Consider the following 16,877-nt stretch of genomic DNA (forward strand, 5'->3'; position numbering starts at 1 on the left):
GAGAACAAACATCGGGAGTGCAATGCTGACATCCAAAACGGAATCCACAAACTTGGGGGCTTTGTCTTGCATCTTGGAGTTCTTTTACGAGGCAAAGGCATAGCACAACATAAGACAGCCAGCTAATTTTAACACACTCCACTAGAACTTATCCAGAATGTCATCGTCTGTCTCCGAACCTCTAGATATAATCAAACAGAATCTTGACGAACAAATCTACGTAAAATTACGTGGCAGCCGTGAAATGATTGGAAAGCTACACGCCTACGATTCCCATTGCAATATGGTATTAGGGGAAGCCATTGAAACCATATTCTCATTGCAAGCAGATAATGCCACTCTTGATTCCAGAGAAGAGAAGCATGAACTAGTGTTTGTGAGGGGAGATTCCGTAATATTAGTCACCGATGCAGCCAATGTTTGACCTTCGCCGTAAAACTGTGGTTGAAGTTATAGGTTCATACTTGATGTTCATCAAAAATATATCTCTTCAAATTTTCCGGTCTTTATAACCCCTCTGTATACTAATATATTTCCCTTTGTCAAGACGCACTGCCTTTTCCTAATCGGTAGAATCTTAAAGTACATTAAATTAAATATCTAGAACAAATGTTTGTTTCTATAGACTACAATATGCGACAACTAACGCCCATATTGGCATGGCTTACAAAGAGTATCTTCTTCTACTTCTCCTTCCAGGCAGAAATTGTTTCCTTTTAACACCAACGTTCCATTCTTTCAAAATCTCTTTAATCTGCTCGTCACCGTACTTTAAACCCACGTCGTAAATCTCATTGAATTTACCAAATGCCAGGGTAGCGTACGGCTCAATTGGAGGTCTGAGATAAGAGCAACCTTTACTATTTTTAGCTCTCTCTAATGCGTTGACACTTGCAACATAAGCCAACCTCATTTGGATGTCAGCCATGGTTGGTACATTAGCATGTGCGCTGAACGGATTGATGCGGTTCAGCAGAACCCACCAACCACTTAGTGTGTTCCCATATTCCATAGGACTTCGGTCATCTACCGAACCTACATCCACTGCAATAATATGCTTCGACCCACGTCTTTGCATTTCTGTGACAGTCAAGTTATCAATGTATCCACCGTCCAATAACATATTACCATCATCAGTAATTGGAGGCAAAAGAGATGCTAATGTCATTGAAGCTCGAATGTACCTCCATGCATAACCACTGGTGTGTATTTCCATCACTGAATCTGTCAAGTTTGTAGAGTTGGCATAGTATTTAATCCAAAAATCTTCAATACGTGAATCTCCAAATGCTTTCCAAATTCCTCTGTTAAATTCATGTCCGGTAAGGTAAGACGTTAGTGGGATGGTGAGATCCCACAAAGACCTCCAAACTGATGACATTCTACCTGCAAAAGTTTTGGCACGTCCATACACAGGAACAAAATCGTAATCTTTGGCATATAATCCCCCAACAAAAGCACCAATAGAAGTACCACCAATAATGTCAACAGGTATTCCATTGTCCTCTAAAGCTTTGATGATACCGACATGACTTAAACCTCTGGCTCCACCACCACCCAAGACTAAGCCTATGGCTTGCCCAGTTAAAATTCTTGCTAACCTCATAAAGTCATCCTTGTGTTCTTGCAAAGGCTGGTAATATTTAGTCGATTTGAAATCTTCTTTGGTTTGTTTCAAAAACTGTAGGAATTCATTATTGGAGACAATATTTTCCATTTTGAACATGAACTTTTTACTGAAGAGTGTTAAATTATCAATTTGACCAAAGAATGTTTTACTAGAACTGGTATTATGATGATCATTAAAACATTGCATTTGAATGTGATGGTGTGAATGAACCCAAATTCTATTTTTCAGCCACTTATGAGTGGATCCTGGCTCGACATACTTTTCAGGATGGAGCAAAATTAATTCTGTTCTAGCTGTTGTCTTTGTTTTGACCAATAAGCGCTCATATTCACCGACATCGGGAGACAAGCTGGCATCAGCTAGTAAGAGCACACAATCACCTTGCTGAATACACGTGGTCGTCCAACTTGAATTCACAACAGCATCACACAAATAAATGACAATATCGTACTTTTCTTCCAACTCCGAAAAATAGCCTCCTTGTTTCAGTTTAGCCAATTTATCAAAAGCATACTTGCCCAAACTACTCAATGCTGCACTTTGGTTGAGAATTTTTACACTCTTACCAACCTTTTCTAACGCATTTGCCAATTGTTCAGCAAATTCTACCAGTGGAATAGTACCATGGGCGGTAGGTAAAAGGGTCAAGGTTCTGAAGTTATTAAAATTTTGAACCATGGGCTCATCTCTGATTCTGGTTGCAGCGGTCGCTGATTGATTTGCATGTGATGCAACAAGTACACCGTCCATCTTCACTCTGTTTGCAACAATTCTAGAGATATTGACCATGATGGAAGGATTACTCAAGGCTATAATTTCAAACAACGTACGCGGTATTCTTGCAAGTTCACTATCTCTGATTGAGACAACGGTGTTCAACCTTTTACTTTTTGTCAACACCTCTATTTCTCCCATTGATTCACCTTGACCATATTCACCCATAATCATGTAGTCTGATCTCTCCTTGTTACGCGAAAGAGCTCTGAGTCGGCCATTTAGCACTATGTAGATACCATTAGCAGGATCTGCTTGTCTGTACAGAACGTCCCCGGCAGATGAGTGTACCCATTCAAGTGCATAGTCCGTCAAGTAAAGTTTTTTATCCAAAACTTTCAATAACAGTTGGGCAATGCCAAGTTGTAGCCAAGGGTATCGTTCTGTCAAGAACTCGAAGAACTCGCGGGAAAGGAAGGCGACATACGAATTTTTGCTTGCAGTGACATCAACAAATGATTTTGAGCCGATTAAGGTGCCCAAATAACCTACGATTTCGCCTTCTCCTACCGTATGCAAATATTCCTCAATGTAATTTTCTTTTTTATTTGTATCGTTTTCAGGGTCATCAAGGTAAGTGCCAATGAAATCACTTTCTTTTTTCCAAAAGGAAACGTCAAAAGCTCCATCTATCACATAATAAATACCTGCAGTTTGCTCTTTGGATTTAATGATTTTAGTACCTTTCGGAACTTTAAATAGTTTCAGGTCGCTTGCAAATTCACGTTTTACGTTTTCATAATTATTGAAGGATCTGTAAACATCCGAATTGATGGAGCTTGAATCATCCATGCCATTATATGCGCTATTATCCATGCTTGTTGTTGAATATGAACGAATTTTGTTCATTCTCGATTGAGGAACTTTCTCGGTGACTGGAGTAACGAATCTGATACCCGTTGGAGTGCTCGTTGTGCTCAACAATGGCGAATTCAATATTGAGCTAGTGACAGTATTATTCCCCACACTGTTTGATCGGTTAACAGGGAAGTTACTTTTATCTAACCCAATTAATGTGGATATTCTTTCGGCAAGAGCTATCCGTAATGTTGACTCTTCAGTTTCTTCATCATCGGCGCTGAAAGTTCTGTCTTTCAACTCTTCCATCTCAAGTTTCGACATTTTCGTTTTGAAATCAACATCCGAGTTTCTAGGCAAAGGAACATTTGAAAGCAAATCACCGGGGTTTGAAATGGTTCTGTTGTCTAGAACAAAATGACGGGATTTGGCCTTCATCATGGTATTTTTTTGCAGAACAGACTTCATCCTCGTCGATGTATCACCGGACAAAACACTGTCGTCACCATCTGATGTTAACAAGTCCAAATACCCAGATGTGGCTGAGGCGGGGGAATCATAGTTGAACTTGGCAACCCCACTTCTTTTAGATTTTGTTCTCTCTTCAGAGTCGAGAGGGAGGAATGCTCCGGCGGAGGAAGATGAGTTGGAGATAAAGCCACTAGATTCTGGATAATTGTGGGCCATTCTGAGACCGGAACTTTTCATCTTGCGCTTTTGTCTGACGTTATGATGTATTGGTTTGTTTTTGCTGTCAATTGCCTCTTCATCTGAGCTTGCTCTTTCGATGTATTGTATGGCAAGGCTGTGCAAGTACCTTGGTAATTTTTTGTCTGAAGAACCTTTATACTGATTCATGTTGATCTCAGTTTGGTAAATACTTGGAGTCAAGTCTAAGAAGTTGTGTGCCGTTTGGAAGGTAACACGGTAGAGTTTTGTCAGAATCATCTGGATGATATGAGAGGTTTCCTTTGGGAATTTTGCAGCTATTCTTGTGAACGACTCTTTAGGTATCATGGAGATGGTGCAACTGCCTTTCGGAATGGCAATAAGACCTGGGGTGGACTCAAATTGATTGGGAGAGTGAGTTCTGCTGCTGTTGATATTGTTGTTGTTGCTTCCCGGCATTGCAGGACTGTTCGGCAGTTTTGCGCCTGTATCCAAGGAGAAATTGTCCAGAGGTATAGAAGGTAGCTGTCTCTGCGGGTTGATGTTTGGAGTTGGGGCGATGCTCGATAAGGTCAGCTGCGAGTCCGTCAACAAGTTCAACACCTGGATGAAGGAGGACAAGGGCGCTCCGCTTTTGATAATGTTCAACAACTGGTACTTCACACCGTCGACGACGACAACATTGTTGTTGTCGTCGCTCCGGGCAAACAATGGGTTGCCCTGGTTCCTAGTCGAGGAGCCTTTGTCAATTTTAGAGTAGACCTGGATCTCGCCTTCGACACAGATGGAAAACCCCTGACACTGGTCTAAAAATATGATTTCGCCCGAGTCGATTTTCTGGGTCTGTAACGACTTTGTCAACTCGTGGAATACGGGCTTGTCGAGGTAGCCAAATATCTTGATGGCGGTCAAGAACTCGTCGAGATACGATTTGACGTGGCCCGTGTCGTTCCCGTTGTTGGAGTTCAAAAACGTGTCGAGAATCGGGTTCTGCCGTTTCGAGTCTTTCGGAAGCCTCGAGTAGACCGTGAGGTATGTGTAGCGGATGTACGCGTAGAGCGGGGTGGAGATCAGCAGCAGAAAGAAGACAATCGAGTATGCAGAAAAGGTGATCTGGAAAGTCCTCGAGAGAATCGAGTACACCACCTGCTGCAGCAAGAACAGCGAGTAGTAAAACAGGCTGCTGAGGAGCCGCCCGATGAGCCAGAACGTCCACGTAAAAGGCCGGAAAAGATCGATCGTAGTGACCTCTTTCACTGGCGTTGCGAACGACGGTATTGCAGATGCAACAGACGCAGACGCTGGCGCTGGCACTGTGTTGAGCTCAGAGAGCAGCGTCGAGACGGTGGCCATGAATGGAAAGCTGTGCAGAGACAAAGACAGAAACAGATGGCAGGGCAATCAGGGAAAGCAGGACAGACCGTGGAAGACACAAGCAGAGAACACTCTGGTTTTCTAGCGTTCTTCACAGAGAGGGCCCAGAAGCAGAAGAGAGCTGCCGTCTCAAACCTGCGGACACTTTGGTGTCTGTGGCAGGATGAAAAATCCGAGTGCCAGACACCGTCTCCCTGTATCAAAGGTCTCTCCTTCCTCTGGCTCCACCGTGGAGTCTCGGATCAAATCCGTGGGCCAAGGCCAGGGCGGGCCTTCCGGCACGGAACGATTGTTCGGACACGGAAAGAGCAAATTTCTGGAAACTGCCCCGTTGCCCTCTTGCACAGCCCGTATCTTGCTTACGTACGCAAAACGGCTGACGTAATCAACAAGCGCTCACGTGACATTAACGACGATCGTCGTAGGAGTTTTTTTTGTCATCTCTCTTGCGCCTGGCTCTCCCACTCCCACCAAAAAATTGTTGGCCCATCGCCAGTCGCGGCACATGGTTGCGACAGCGGGTGCCGCAACAGAGGCCCAACAAAGACAAAGAGCCCCCATAATTGACGTGCACCGCCTTGACGGTTTCCAAGAGGAGATATTTCAGCTGCACAGGACGGGCCGCTGGCCTCGACGTGTCTTCTGGCAAACGGGAAAAGCTCAACACTTTGTCGTCTCTCCAACACTTTTCTGGTGTGTCTGTTGGTAGACCTTTGGTGCGTACTTTCCGCTCTGGTGGCACGTCTGCGTTAGCTTCTTTTATATTTCGCCCTATTTCTCTCGTTTCTAGTCGCAACTCGCACGTATACACACACAAGGTTCGAGGTTTCACGTAGTGCTCTCCTAGACAGCTATCCTAGAAGAGAATCTCGCCAAGTGATCAATCGACTCACGAACAAAAAAACACAAACACACGTTCTGTCAACACGCACAGTTCACAACCCCATATTATCTGAACAAACGGAAATATTTACAACTACACGGTCTTTTGCACAGTATCCACACTTCGTTTTTGCGTAATTCTTACCACTCCAATTACCAAAAATCCAGAGATATTGTAGTCTGTCACACAGTTGCTAATTGACCCATCACCACACTAATTCCATCCTAATTCCAGCTGGCCAATTTTGATCTGGTCTCCGACTACAATTATATTATTCAACTTTTTTTCGACCAATAAGAAATATCCTGATTGTAAGTTTCAGATCGCTTTTTCGTTTTCCAACCCGACCGTTTCCTTGTTCTAACACCGCCCACCCCTTTTTTTCGCCATAGAAACACACACAATGACTGTAACCAGACCTTTGTCCTTGTCCCACGGGTCGTTGGAAACAACCATCTTGATTCCTTCCGACTCCTACCTTTTCTACCAACAGCTCACCTCTGACTTCAAAAAGACGCTCCCTGAACCAACCGAGGGCTTTGCTGACGACGATGAGCCATCCTCCAAATCAGAGCTTTTGACCAAGTTCTTGGGCTACGTCATCGAATCCAACTCAATCGAAGCCGAAAAGGAACTAGCCGTCAAGTTGATCTTGGACGACTTCGAAACAAGATATCTACAGTCCTCTGATATCCACACCTTTGCTTCCCAGTTGTTGGCTTCCGAAGAATACCCAACTACCCTACAAAAGATTAACAGCAATCTCATCAAAAACTACTTCGCAGCTAAGGTTTACCTCAAGGAAGATTTCACTTCCTCCAACGTCTCCTCCGCCCTCTTGAAAGCTGCCTCAGACGATAAAGCTTCGATATTTGCAATCTTCGGTGGTCAAGGTAACACCGATGACTACTTTGAAGAATTGAGAGAAATATACACCACTTATAATGGCCTCATCTCTGGTTTCCTCTCAAAGGTCCAATCCAAGATGCAAGAATTGATCTCCTCAACTTCCGATATTGATAGAGTGTACACAGATGGCTTCGATTTTATCAACTGGTTGAAAAATCCTTCTCAAACTCCAAGCACCGATAACTTGCTATCAATTCCTGTCTCATGTCCTTTGATTTGTGTCATCCAATTGTGTCACTATATCATCACCTGTAAAACCTTGGGTGTCACCCCAGGCCAATTCAAAAGCTGCTTAAAGGGAACTACTGGTCACTCACAAGGTCTTGTCACGTCTTTAGTTGTTGCATCTGCTGATTCTTGGGAATCTTTTGATGTTGAAGCTTTAAAGGCAGTTGAATTATTGTTCTATCTTTCTGTCAGATGCTTACAAGCTTATCCTTCCACATCCTTGTCTCCTTCTATGGTCAGAGACTCTGAAGAAAATGGTGAGGGTAAGCCAGGTCCAATGTTATCAATCAGAGATTTATCTGTTGTTGAGGTCGAGAACTTTGTCAATCAAACAAACCAACATTTGCCTTCAGAAAAACACATCAAAATATCTCTTATCAACGGTGCTAGAAATGTCGTCGTCAGTGGACCACCTGAGTCGTTATATGGTTTGAACTTGAACTTGAGAAATGCGAAGGCTCCATCTGGTTTAGACCAATCCAGAATCCCTTACTCTCAAAGAAGATTGAAGTTTTCATCTAGGTTTTTGCCAATCCACTCTCCATTCCATTCTAATCTTTTAGCACCTGCTACCCCAAGAATATTGGAAGACTTCAAGAAGTCTGGTTTAGCTTTTGACCAATCTAAGATGACCATTCCAGTTTACGATACCTTCGATGGTAAAGACATGCGTGAATTTTCAGGCTCTCTGGCAGCTAGGGTTGTTGAGTGTATTAACACGTTAACTGTCAACTGGGAACCTGCTACAGACTTTAAGGCTACCCACTTAGTAGATTTTGGTCCGGGTGGTGTTTCTGGTTTGGGTGTTTTAACCCACAAAAACAAGGAAGGTACCGGTGCAAGGATTATTGTTGCTGGTGTCCTTGATGCTGCTAAGAGTGATGCAGAATATGGGTTCAAGCAAGAACTATTTGACAAGAGAACCTCTGCCTTGACTTACGCCCAGAACTGGTTGGATGAATTTAGACCAAAATTGATTAAGAACAAGGACGGTAAGGTTTATGTTGATACTAAGTTCTCTAGATTATTGTCCAGAGCACCATTGATGGTTCCTGGAATGACACCAACAACTGTTTCTCCATCTTTTGTCATTGCTGCTATCAATGCCGGTTATAATATTGAAATTGCTGGAGGTGGTTATTTCAGCGAACCAGCAATGGAAGCCGCTTTGCAAGAGGTTGCTGAAAACGTTACTCCAGGTTCCGGTATTGGTATCAATTTGATTTACGTCAACCCTAGAATGTTGCAATGGGGTATTCCAATGATTAAGAAAATGAGAGAAAGAGGATTCCCAATTCAATCTCTTACTATCGGTGCTGGTGTCCCTTCACTTGAAGTTGCCGGTGAATATATCGAAACTCTTGGCTTGACCCACTTGGGCTTAAAACCAGGTTCTATCGATGCTATCTCTCAGTGTATTGCCATTGCAAAGGCTTACCCAACTTTCCCAATTGTTGTCCAATGGACTGGAGGTAGAGGTGGTGGTCACCATTCTTTTGAAGATTTCCATCAACCAATCTTGCAAATGTATGCAAGAATTAGAAGATGCTCCAACATCATTCTGGTTGCTGGTTCAGGTTTTGGTTCCGCTGAGGACACTTATCCATACTTGACAGGTACCTGGTCTAGATCTTTCAACTACCCTGAAATGCCTTTTGATGGTTTCTTATTTGGTTCTAGAGTTATGGCTGCTAAGGAGGCTCTAACTTCTGAAGAAGCAAAGAAACTGATTGCTTCATGTCCAGGTGTTTCCGATTCTCAATGGGAACAAACTTACAAAAAGCCAACTGGTGGTATCTTGACTGTCAAATCCGAAATGGGTGAACCAATTCATAAGATTGCTACTAGAGCTGTTAAATTTTGGAAAGAAATTGATGATACCGTTCTATCTTTACCAAAGAATAAAATGTTAGAAGCTTTGGAGAAGAAGAGAGATTATATCATTTCCAAATTGAACGCAGACTACCAGAAGCCATGGTTTGGTAAAAATAGCGAGGGTGTCTGTGATGTCAAGGACATGACTTATGAAGAAATTGCCCAAAGATGTGTTGAATTAATGTACATCAAGAAATTAGGTAAGTGGATTGACCCATCTTTGAGAGAGTTCACTGGAAAATTTTTGAGAAGAATTGAAGAGAGATTTACTACTCAATCAACCGTTTCTGTTCTTCAAAGCTTCACCGAGTTAGATGTCCCTGCTCCAGTCCTGAAAGCTGTTTTCAGCAAGTACCCTGATGCAAAAACTCAACTCGTTAATGCCGAAGATGCTGATTTTTTTATTGCTTCTTGTTTGAACCCTGCTCAAAAGCCAGTTCCATTTGTCCCAATTTTGAATGACAAATTTGAGTTCTTCTTCAAGAAGGATTCTTTATGGCAATCCGAACACTTGGAAGCTGTTGTTGATGAGGATGTCCAAAGAACATGTATCTTACATGGTCCTGTTGCTGCTCAATTTGTGAAGAAGGTTGATGAACCAATTAAGGACATTTTAGATACTATCCACGAAGGTCACATTGAGAAATTATTGAAGGATGTTTACAATGGTGACGAATCCAAAATACCTGTCGTGGAATACTTTAGCTCCAAGCCTGCATACAAGCCGTCAGAAGTTCCTGGTGTTACTGTTTCAGAATCTGCCAATGAAATTACTTACAAAATTGGTTCCACTGTTCCAGATGCTGAAAAGTGGTACACTCTATTAGCCAGCGACGAATACAACTGGAGACATGCTTTTATTTCTTCCAACATTATTGTTCAAGGTTATAACCATGTTTCTAACCCAGCTAAGAAAGTTTTAGCACCAGCTAAAAACATCACTGTTAAGATTACCAATTTTTCTGACTCATCCAAGAGCACTATTTCTCTCTACAGCATTGTCAAGGGTAAGGAGAGAGAAGTTGTTAACATCTCCTTCGACGGCTCAACTATTAACATGAAGCTTATTGAGACCAGAACTGCAGATGGCGCTCCTGTTCCTTTGGAGCTATTTTACTCATACGTTCCATCTGACGGTTTCGCTCCTATTTCAGAGGTCATCTCTGGTAGAAACGATAGAATCAAAGAGTTTTACTGGAAGGTCTGGTTTGGCATGAAAGAGCCAATTGATTTTGATTTCGATGTCTCCTCAAAGATTGATGGTGGGTCAATGCAAATCAATTCTAAGGATATTGCTCAGTTAACGCATGCTGTCGGCAACTCTTGTGAATACTTTGTTCCAAGAGCTGGTAGAGATCAGTTAGCCCCAATGGATTTTGCAATCGTTATAGGCTGGAAGGCCATTATGAAATCAATTTTCCCTAAGTGTGTTGATGGTGATATCTTAAAGTTGGTTCACTTATCCAATGCATACACCATTCTGCCAAACTCCGCTCCTTTGAAAGTCGGTGATAAAGTTTCCTCAGATGCTGAAATTGTTTCTGTTGTAAATGGTCCAACCGGTAAAACTGTTGAAGTTGTTGGTACCATCTATAGAGATGGTACTCCAGTGATGCAAGTTACTTCTGCATTCTTCTACAGAGGTTCTTACGAAGACTTTGAAAATACTTTCGAAAAGACTGAAGAAACACCATCTCAAGTGACTATTTCTACCGCCAAAGATGCTGCGGTTTTAAAGTCTAAGGAATGGTTCCATGTCGAAGACAACGTCGAATTGCTAAACAAGAGTTTGATCTTCAGATTGAAGTCTGTTTACAAATTCAAATCTGCCAACGTATACTCTCACGTTTCTACTACTGGTAACGTCTACTACGAATCCCCTACCAAAGAAATCAAGAAAGCTGCTGAGATTGTATACAATGCTGCCTTCTCTTATGGTAACCCTGTCATTGACTACTTAACCAGAAACGGTACTCTAATTGAGCAACCAATAATGTTTGAAAATCCAATTCCATTAGCCCGTGCTTTGGAAACCAAGGCACCTATTTCCAACGAAACATATGCTGCTGTCTCTGGTGATTTCAATCCAATTCACGTCAACAGAATATTTGCTGCTTATGCAGATTTACCAGGTACCATCACTCATGGTATGTACTCTTCTGCTTCTGTTAGATCTCTAGTTGAAATGTATGCTGCCGATGCTGTTGCACCAAGAGTTATTGCTTATAAGGCAAATTTCACCGGAATGGTTTTACCAAATGATGAGTTGACCACAAAATTGGAGCATATCGGTATGATTAACGGGAGAAAGATTATTAAAATTGAAACCAAAAAGGTCGAAACCGACGACGTCGTTTTATCCGGTGAAGCTGAAATTGAACAACCTGTTTCAACTTTTGTTTTTACAGGTCAAGGTTCTCAAGAACAAGGTATGGGTATGGATTTGTATGGCTCCTCGGAAGTTGCTAGAAGCGTCTGGGACAAGGCTGATAAGCATTTGATTGAAACCTATGGTTTCTCAATCTTGGATATTGTGAAGAATAATCCTAATGAATTGACTGTTCATTTTGGTGGTCCAAAGGGTAGAACAATCAGAGAGAATTACATTTCTATGATGTTCGAAACCATTGCTGCTGATGGCAGTCTAAAATCTGAGAAAATTTTCAAGGATATTGATGAGAACACATCTGAATTCACGTTCAAATCTCCATCTGGTCTATTATCAGCTACCCAATTCACTCAACCTGCTTTGACATTGATGGAGAAGGCCGCATTTGAGGACATGAAATCCAAGGGTTTGGTTCCTGCCGAATCAATGTTTGCTGGTCACTCATTGGGTGAATACTCTGCATTATCTTCACTTGCTGATGTGATGCCAATTGAGTCTTTGGTCGATGTTGTCTTCTACAGAGGTATGACCATGCAAGTTGCTGTTCCAAGAGATTCATTGGGTAGATCGAACTATGGTATGTGTGCTGTTAACCCGTCAAGAGTCAGCGCTACATTCAATGATGCTGCTTTGAGATTTGTTGTTGAGCACATCAGTAAACAAACTGGCTGGTTATTAGAGATTGTTAACTATAACGTTGAAAACCAACAATATGTTACCGCTGGTGACTTGAGAGCTTTGGATGCTTTAACTAATACGTTGAATGTTTTCAAATTGCAAAAGATTGACATTGTTAAACTACAAGAGATAATGCCATTAGAAAAGGTTGCAGAACATTTATCTGAGATTGTGGACGAAGTCTCCAAAAAATCATTAGCCAAACCTCAGCCAATTGAATTGGAAAGAGGCTTTGCTTGCATTCCATTGAGAGGTATTTCTGTTCCATTCCATTCATCTTACTTGAAATCTGGTGTTAAGCCTTTCAAGAGATTCTTAGAAAAGAAAATACCAATGTCTGCTGTAAAGCCGGCTTCCTTGATTGGTAAATACATTCCAAACTTGACTGCTAAACCATTCCAATTGACCAAGGAATATTTCCAAGATGTTTACGACCTTACAGGATCCGAAAAGATCAAGGAGATTTTGGACAACTGGGAGCACTACGAAGCATGAGTTCCTAATAATAATTTTGATCTGATTCTACAATAGTAAAAATCTAGCTTGTTTACATTATAGCATGATTTTGGATTTGGTTCGGTTTTCCATTTACTTCTTTTACATTTGACGCTTAATTTAATTTTTCCTTTCCCTCTTCCCTTTTCTCATTCTTTTCCTAAAATAGTGGCTGCATATAAAATGTCAGCTTCGTCATTCTTTCTTGTTTTGTGGTAAGAACATTAACTAGTGATGATTCTGCATCTTGTGGTTGTTTTTGTGCTTGTCTATATAATAATATACCTTTTTGTTATACTAGAGTAAAATTAATACAACTTCTCTGATTATTTTCAATAATTTTCGCGTCCCCCCCCTCTCTACGCGTTGAAGGTAATGATGATCTTGGGGCAGTATCCTTTCAGACTGAAACTTGACGCCATGCTTCTGGCAGGAGATTAAAAATCACAAATATTTAGCAGGTCAGGGTTAGAGTATCATGCTCACAACCGGGCTTAAACCGTTTATTCATTGCTTATACTACTCGTTTCAGGCTTCTTCCCCTAAGTTCATTCTCCACCCATACTGTTTCTCAAGATTAAACCTTTTACCAACAATGAGTGCTAACAGCAGCCAGCCAACTTTAATGAGATTCTTCTCAAGCAAAAAGAACACAGAATTATCTGATTCAGGAAGATTATCACTAAAGGATGAGTCAAAAGAATCAAAAGAATCCAAAAAAAGATCAAGGTCTAGCTCGAGATCAAGGTCCAAATCAAGGTCGAGCTCAAAATCCCCTGCGAGAAGCTTAGAAGAACCTGAAAAGAATAGCAAATCCAAATCCGCTTCTTCTAAACAGAAGAAAGTAAAGACACTTCTTGAAGTAGACAGAGAAATTGAAAAGCACAAAAAGGAATCTGAGATTGAGGAGGCTAAAAAATTAATAGTATTAGAGCAGAAATTTGAAGATACACCGACTAACAACACGTCAAAAATATCTGCAAGTGATAAATTTCTCATGTACTCTTCACTTTCTTCTGTTTTTGAGGAACTTGAGCAAGAAAGTGGCAGACTGAAGAATATTGCCTGTGCTTGCCAATTTTTTCATGAAGTCTTGGATTTTAGTCCTGCTGCCGACACTGATAACAAGATAAGAGATTTGACAATGGTTACCTACTTGATGGTGAATAGATTGGGCCCCGATTACATTCCTGGTCTTGAATTGGGACTTGGTGAAACACTACTTTTGAAAGCCCTTGCACAGAGTACAGGCCGAGAACTTCCACAACTTCGAAAAGAGTATCACGTCGAGGGTGATATTGGAGTTGTTGCCCAGAAGAGTAGGTCCAAACAGCGTGTAATGTTCAAACCAAAAAGGTTGTCTGTTTTAGAGGTTTGGAAAGGATTAAATGAGATTGCTAAATCTGAAGGTACAAATTCACAGAGTAAAAAGATAGGGGTCATCAACAAAATGCTGACAGCGTGTGAAGGGACCGAAGCCAAATTTTTGATGCGGTCGTTAGAAGGTAAACTCAGAATCAATTTTGGTGAGAAGAGTATAATTGTTGCACTATCGAAAGCTATCGTAGAATGGCAGTTAAAACAACAAAACGAGGCAATCACCACGGAATTAATAGTCAAAGCAGAAGAACAATTCAAGGAAGCATTTTGCCAGTTGCCTAACTATGAGATATTAATCAAGATTGCTCTAAATGAAGGTATATTGAATATGGTGGAGCATAGTGGCCTAAGTCCAGGGATTCCATTGAAACCCATGTTAGCCAAGCCGACTAAGAGTGTAAGTGAAATATTTGATACTTTAGAGGGTAAGAGATTCACCTGTGAATACAAGTATGATGGCGAAAGGGCTCAACTTCATCTTTCGGAAGATGGAAAAATGCATGTGTATTCAAGAAATTCAGAAAATATGACAGAGAGATACCCAGACTTGATTCCTGTTGTTAACGAGCTGAAACTTCAGAATCCAAAGATAAAGACCTTGATATTGGATTGTGAATGTGTAGCGTGGGACAATGAAACCAAGAGGATTTTGCCATTTCAGATTTTATCCACACGGAAGAGGAAAGACGTTCAGGAGAAAGATATCAAAGTTCGGGTCTGTTTGTTTGCGTTTGACATTCTTTATTACAATGGTGAATCACTCATTCAAAAACCGCTGGCTGAGAGAAGGGAATTTTTGTATGATAATTTGAAAGATATTGAAGGTAAATTTACTTTTGCCACCAAAATGGATACCGATAATGTAGAGCAAATCACAAAGTTTTTGGATCAATCGGTTCATGATGCATGTGAGGGCTTGATGATCAAAACATTGGATGGCAAAGAATCATACTACGAGCCATCTAAACGTTCAAGAAACTGGTTGAAGCTCAAGAAAGATTATTTGGAAGGTGTTGGAGATTCACTCGATCTAGTTGTTGTAGGTGGTTATATTGGGAAGGGAAAACGTACAGGTTGGTACGGTGGTTTTTTACTTGCATCTTACAACCAAGATACTGGTGACTTTGAAACCGTGTGTAAGATTGGTACTGGTTTCAGTGAGGAATTGTTGCAAAAACTACACGAAATATTGAAGCCTACACAAATTGAGAAGGCAAAGCCCTCCTACGTATATGATTCATCAAATTCTAATGCAAGTCCTGACGTTTGGTTTGAGCCTACCATTTTATTTGAAGTTAAAGTTGCAGATTTGACGACTTCTCCTGTTTACAAATGTGGCATTACATATTTTGGAGATGGCGAGAAGGGGATTTCTTTACGTTTTCCAAGATTCATGCAAATCAGAAACGATAAATCACCTGAGGATGCTACCAGTAGTGATCAGATTGTGGAAATGTACAGCAGCCAAGCAAACTTACAATAACGTTGAAAAAAAACATCCTAATTCATTATGTAGATTATATTAAATTCATCATTATTGTGTATACAGAGAAAAAAAAGGCAAAAGAACATTTTGGTGTAATTGTAGACTAATTAAGAGATCGTTTGATATACAACTTTTCCGAGGTGGATATGATTGATCAAAAATTATTCAAATGAAGGGCTATTGATACTCAATTAGTAAGCCTCTTCACCCGGTATCCTTTTTGTTACTTGCATCATTATCCAATTATCCCTTGCCATCGAATACATCATCAAGATGTAGATGGCGCAAAGTAGGATTTAAGAAATTCCTTTTTGAAGGCAGCTGGACGTTTTTCTTTTTGGTCACCTTTGACTGCCCTTCTCTAAGGAGTATTCCCTTTAACTTATTAGAAGTTTTATTTAGCAATGATTTGTCCACTGGATCTAAACTATCCACATTTTTTATAGCATCTTCTTCGCTTTTCCCACTGTCAATACCACAATTATTTGTACCATTATAGCTCTTGTCATTACTATCGTTAGTGGTTATGTCGCTATCATCATCATCATTAGCGCTGTTGTTACCATTTTTATCACTGGTACCATCATCATCAGCTTTGGTGTCAAATTCATTAGCTAAGGAAGAAAGATGTTTAATATCCGTCACCTTAGAGGATTGATATTGAATGGCTGACAGTAATCCGTTATTGAATCCAATTACAGGGGATATTCCAAACCCCGCACTAAAGGCAGCATTATCAAAGCTGTATTCTACTCCAATACTGCCGGGAGTAAATATCTGGCCCCCAATTATTCCAAAATTCATCCGACTTACATTATTTGCATAGGATGGCATCAGCATCATGTAGTCTTGCTGTTGGTTGGATTGGATGCCCGGTGTAACAGTGGCAGGTATTGTTGACGTGGAATCTGTTACTTCAGACTTAACCTTGATTTCTTCTGTTTTGCTTGGTTCTGAATCCGTCTCCTTGGCTGTCAAACTTGGGTCAATGCCCACATTATTTGATTCTGTGGTAGAGCCGCTTAGCTGGCTACCTTCAGCCGCGTTTGAATCTTCAGGTCGAGATACCAGCTTAAACGATGCTGAAGAGGGAACAGGGAAAGAAACCGGTAACAGTGATGCAGAAGGTAAGTTCATGTATGCTGAGGTATTAGTGTTCGTTAAATTTATAGGGGAAGAGGAGTCCCTCAAATGGGTATACTGTTCAGAATTTTGTTGAAGCGGTTGTTCAGTTGTTGGTACCAGTACTTGATCAATCGAGAGTTGGTTATCATTGTTTGTTAAGATTGTGGAGGGAGATGCTATAATA

The 16,877-nt window shown here is 41.0% G+C and overlaps 4 protein-coding genes across 4 annotated transcripts; 3 read left to right on the top strand and 1 right to left on the bottom strand.

The window, feature by feature from the left end:
* The first annotated feature begins 32 nt into the window (after positions 1-32).
* PICMEDRAFT_17620 (hypothetical protein) lies at positions 33-573 on the top strand. Its single transcript, XM_019161670.1, has one exon. The coding sequence runs from the start codon at positions 158-160 to the stop codon at positions 422-424; it is 267 nt and encodes an 88-aa protein (XP_019016236.1). The 5' UTR covers positions 33-157; the 3' UTR covers positions 425-573.
* On the bottom strand, positions 560-5,413 carry PICMEDRAFT_17621 (hypothetical protein). The gene has a single exon (XM_019161671.1). The coding sequence runs from the start codon at positions 5,222-5,224 to the stop codon at positions 665-667; it is 4,560 nt and encodes a 1,519-aa protein (XP_019016237.1). The 5' UTR covers positions 5,225-5,413; the 3' UTR covers positions 560-664.
* A 1,118-nt stretch (positions 5,414-6,531) lies between these two features.
* PICMEDRAFT_73908 (hypothetical protein) lies at positions 6,532-12,702 on the top strand (the record flags this gene model as incomplete). The annotated part of the gene is made up of 1 exon (XM_019164617.1): positions 6,532-12,702. The coding sequence occupies one exon, from the start codon at positions 6,532-6,534 to the stop codon at positions 12,700-12,702; it is 6,171 nt and encodes a 2,056-aa protein (XP_019016238.1).
* Positions 12,703-13,699: 997 nt separating this feature from the next.
* On the top strand, positions 13,700-15,565 carry PICMEDRAFT_36304 (hypothetical protein; the record flags this gene model as incomplete). The annotated part of the gene is made up of 1 exon (XM_019163000.1): positions 13,700-15,565. One exon carries the CDS (start codon positions 13,700-13,702, stop codon positions 15,563-15,565), a length of 1,866 nt encoding a protein of 621 aa, XP_019016239.1.
* Positions 15,566-16,877: the final 1,312 nt, after the last annotated feature.

The sequence above is a fragment of the Pichia membranifaciens genome (genome assembly GCF_001661235.1).
Source record: "Pichia membranifaciens NRRL Y-2026 unplaced genomic scaffold PICMEscaffold_5, whole genome shotgun sequence".
Lineage (NCBI taxonomy): Eukaryota > Fungi > Ascomycota > Pichiomycetes > Pichiales > Pichiaceae > Pichia > Pichia membranifaciens.

Bases quoted from the DNA above. Each gene is read 5' to 3' on its own strand.
- PICMEDRAFT_17620 (XM_019161670.1), top strand. From the start codon at position 158: ATGTCATCGTCTGTCTCCGAACCTCTAGATATAATCAAACAGAATCTT.
- PICMEDRAFT_17621 (XM_019161671.1), bottom strand. From the start codon at position 5,224: ATGGCCACCGTCTCGACGCTGCTCTCTGAGCTCAACACAGTGCCAGCG.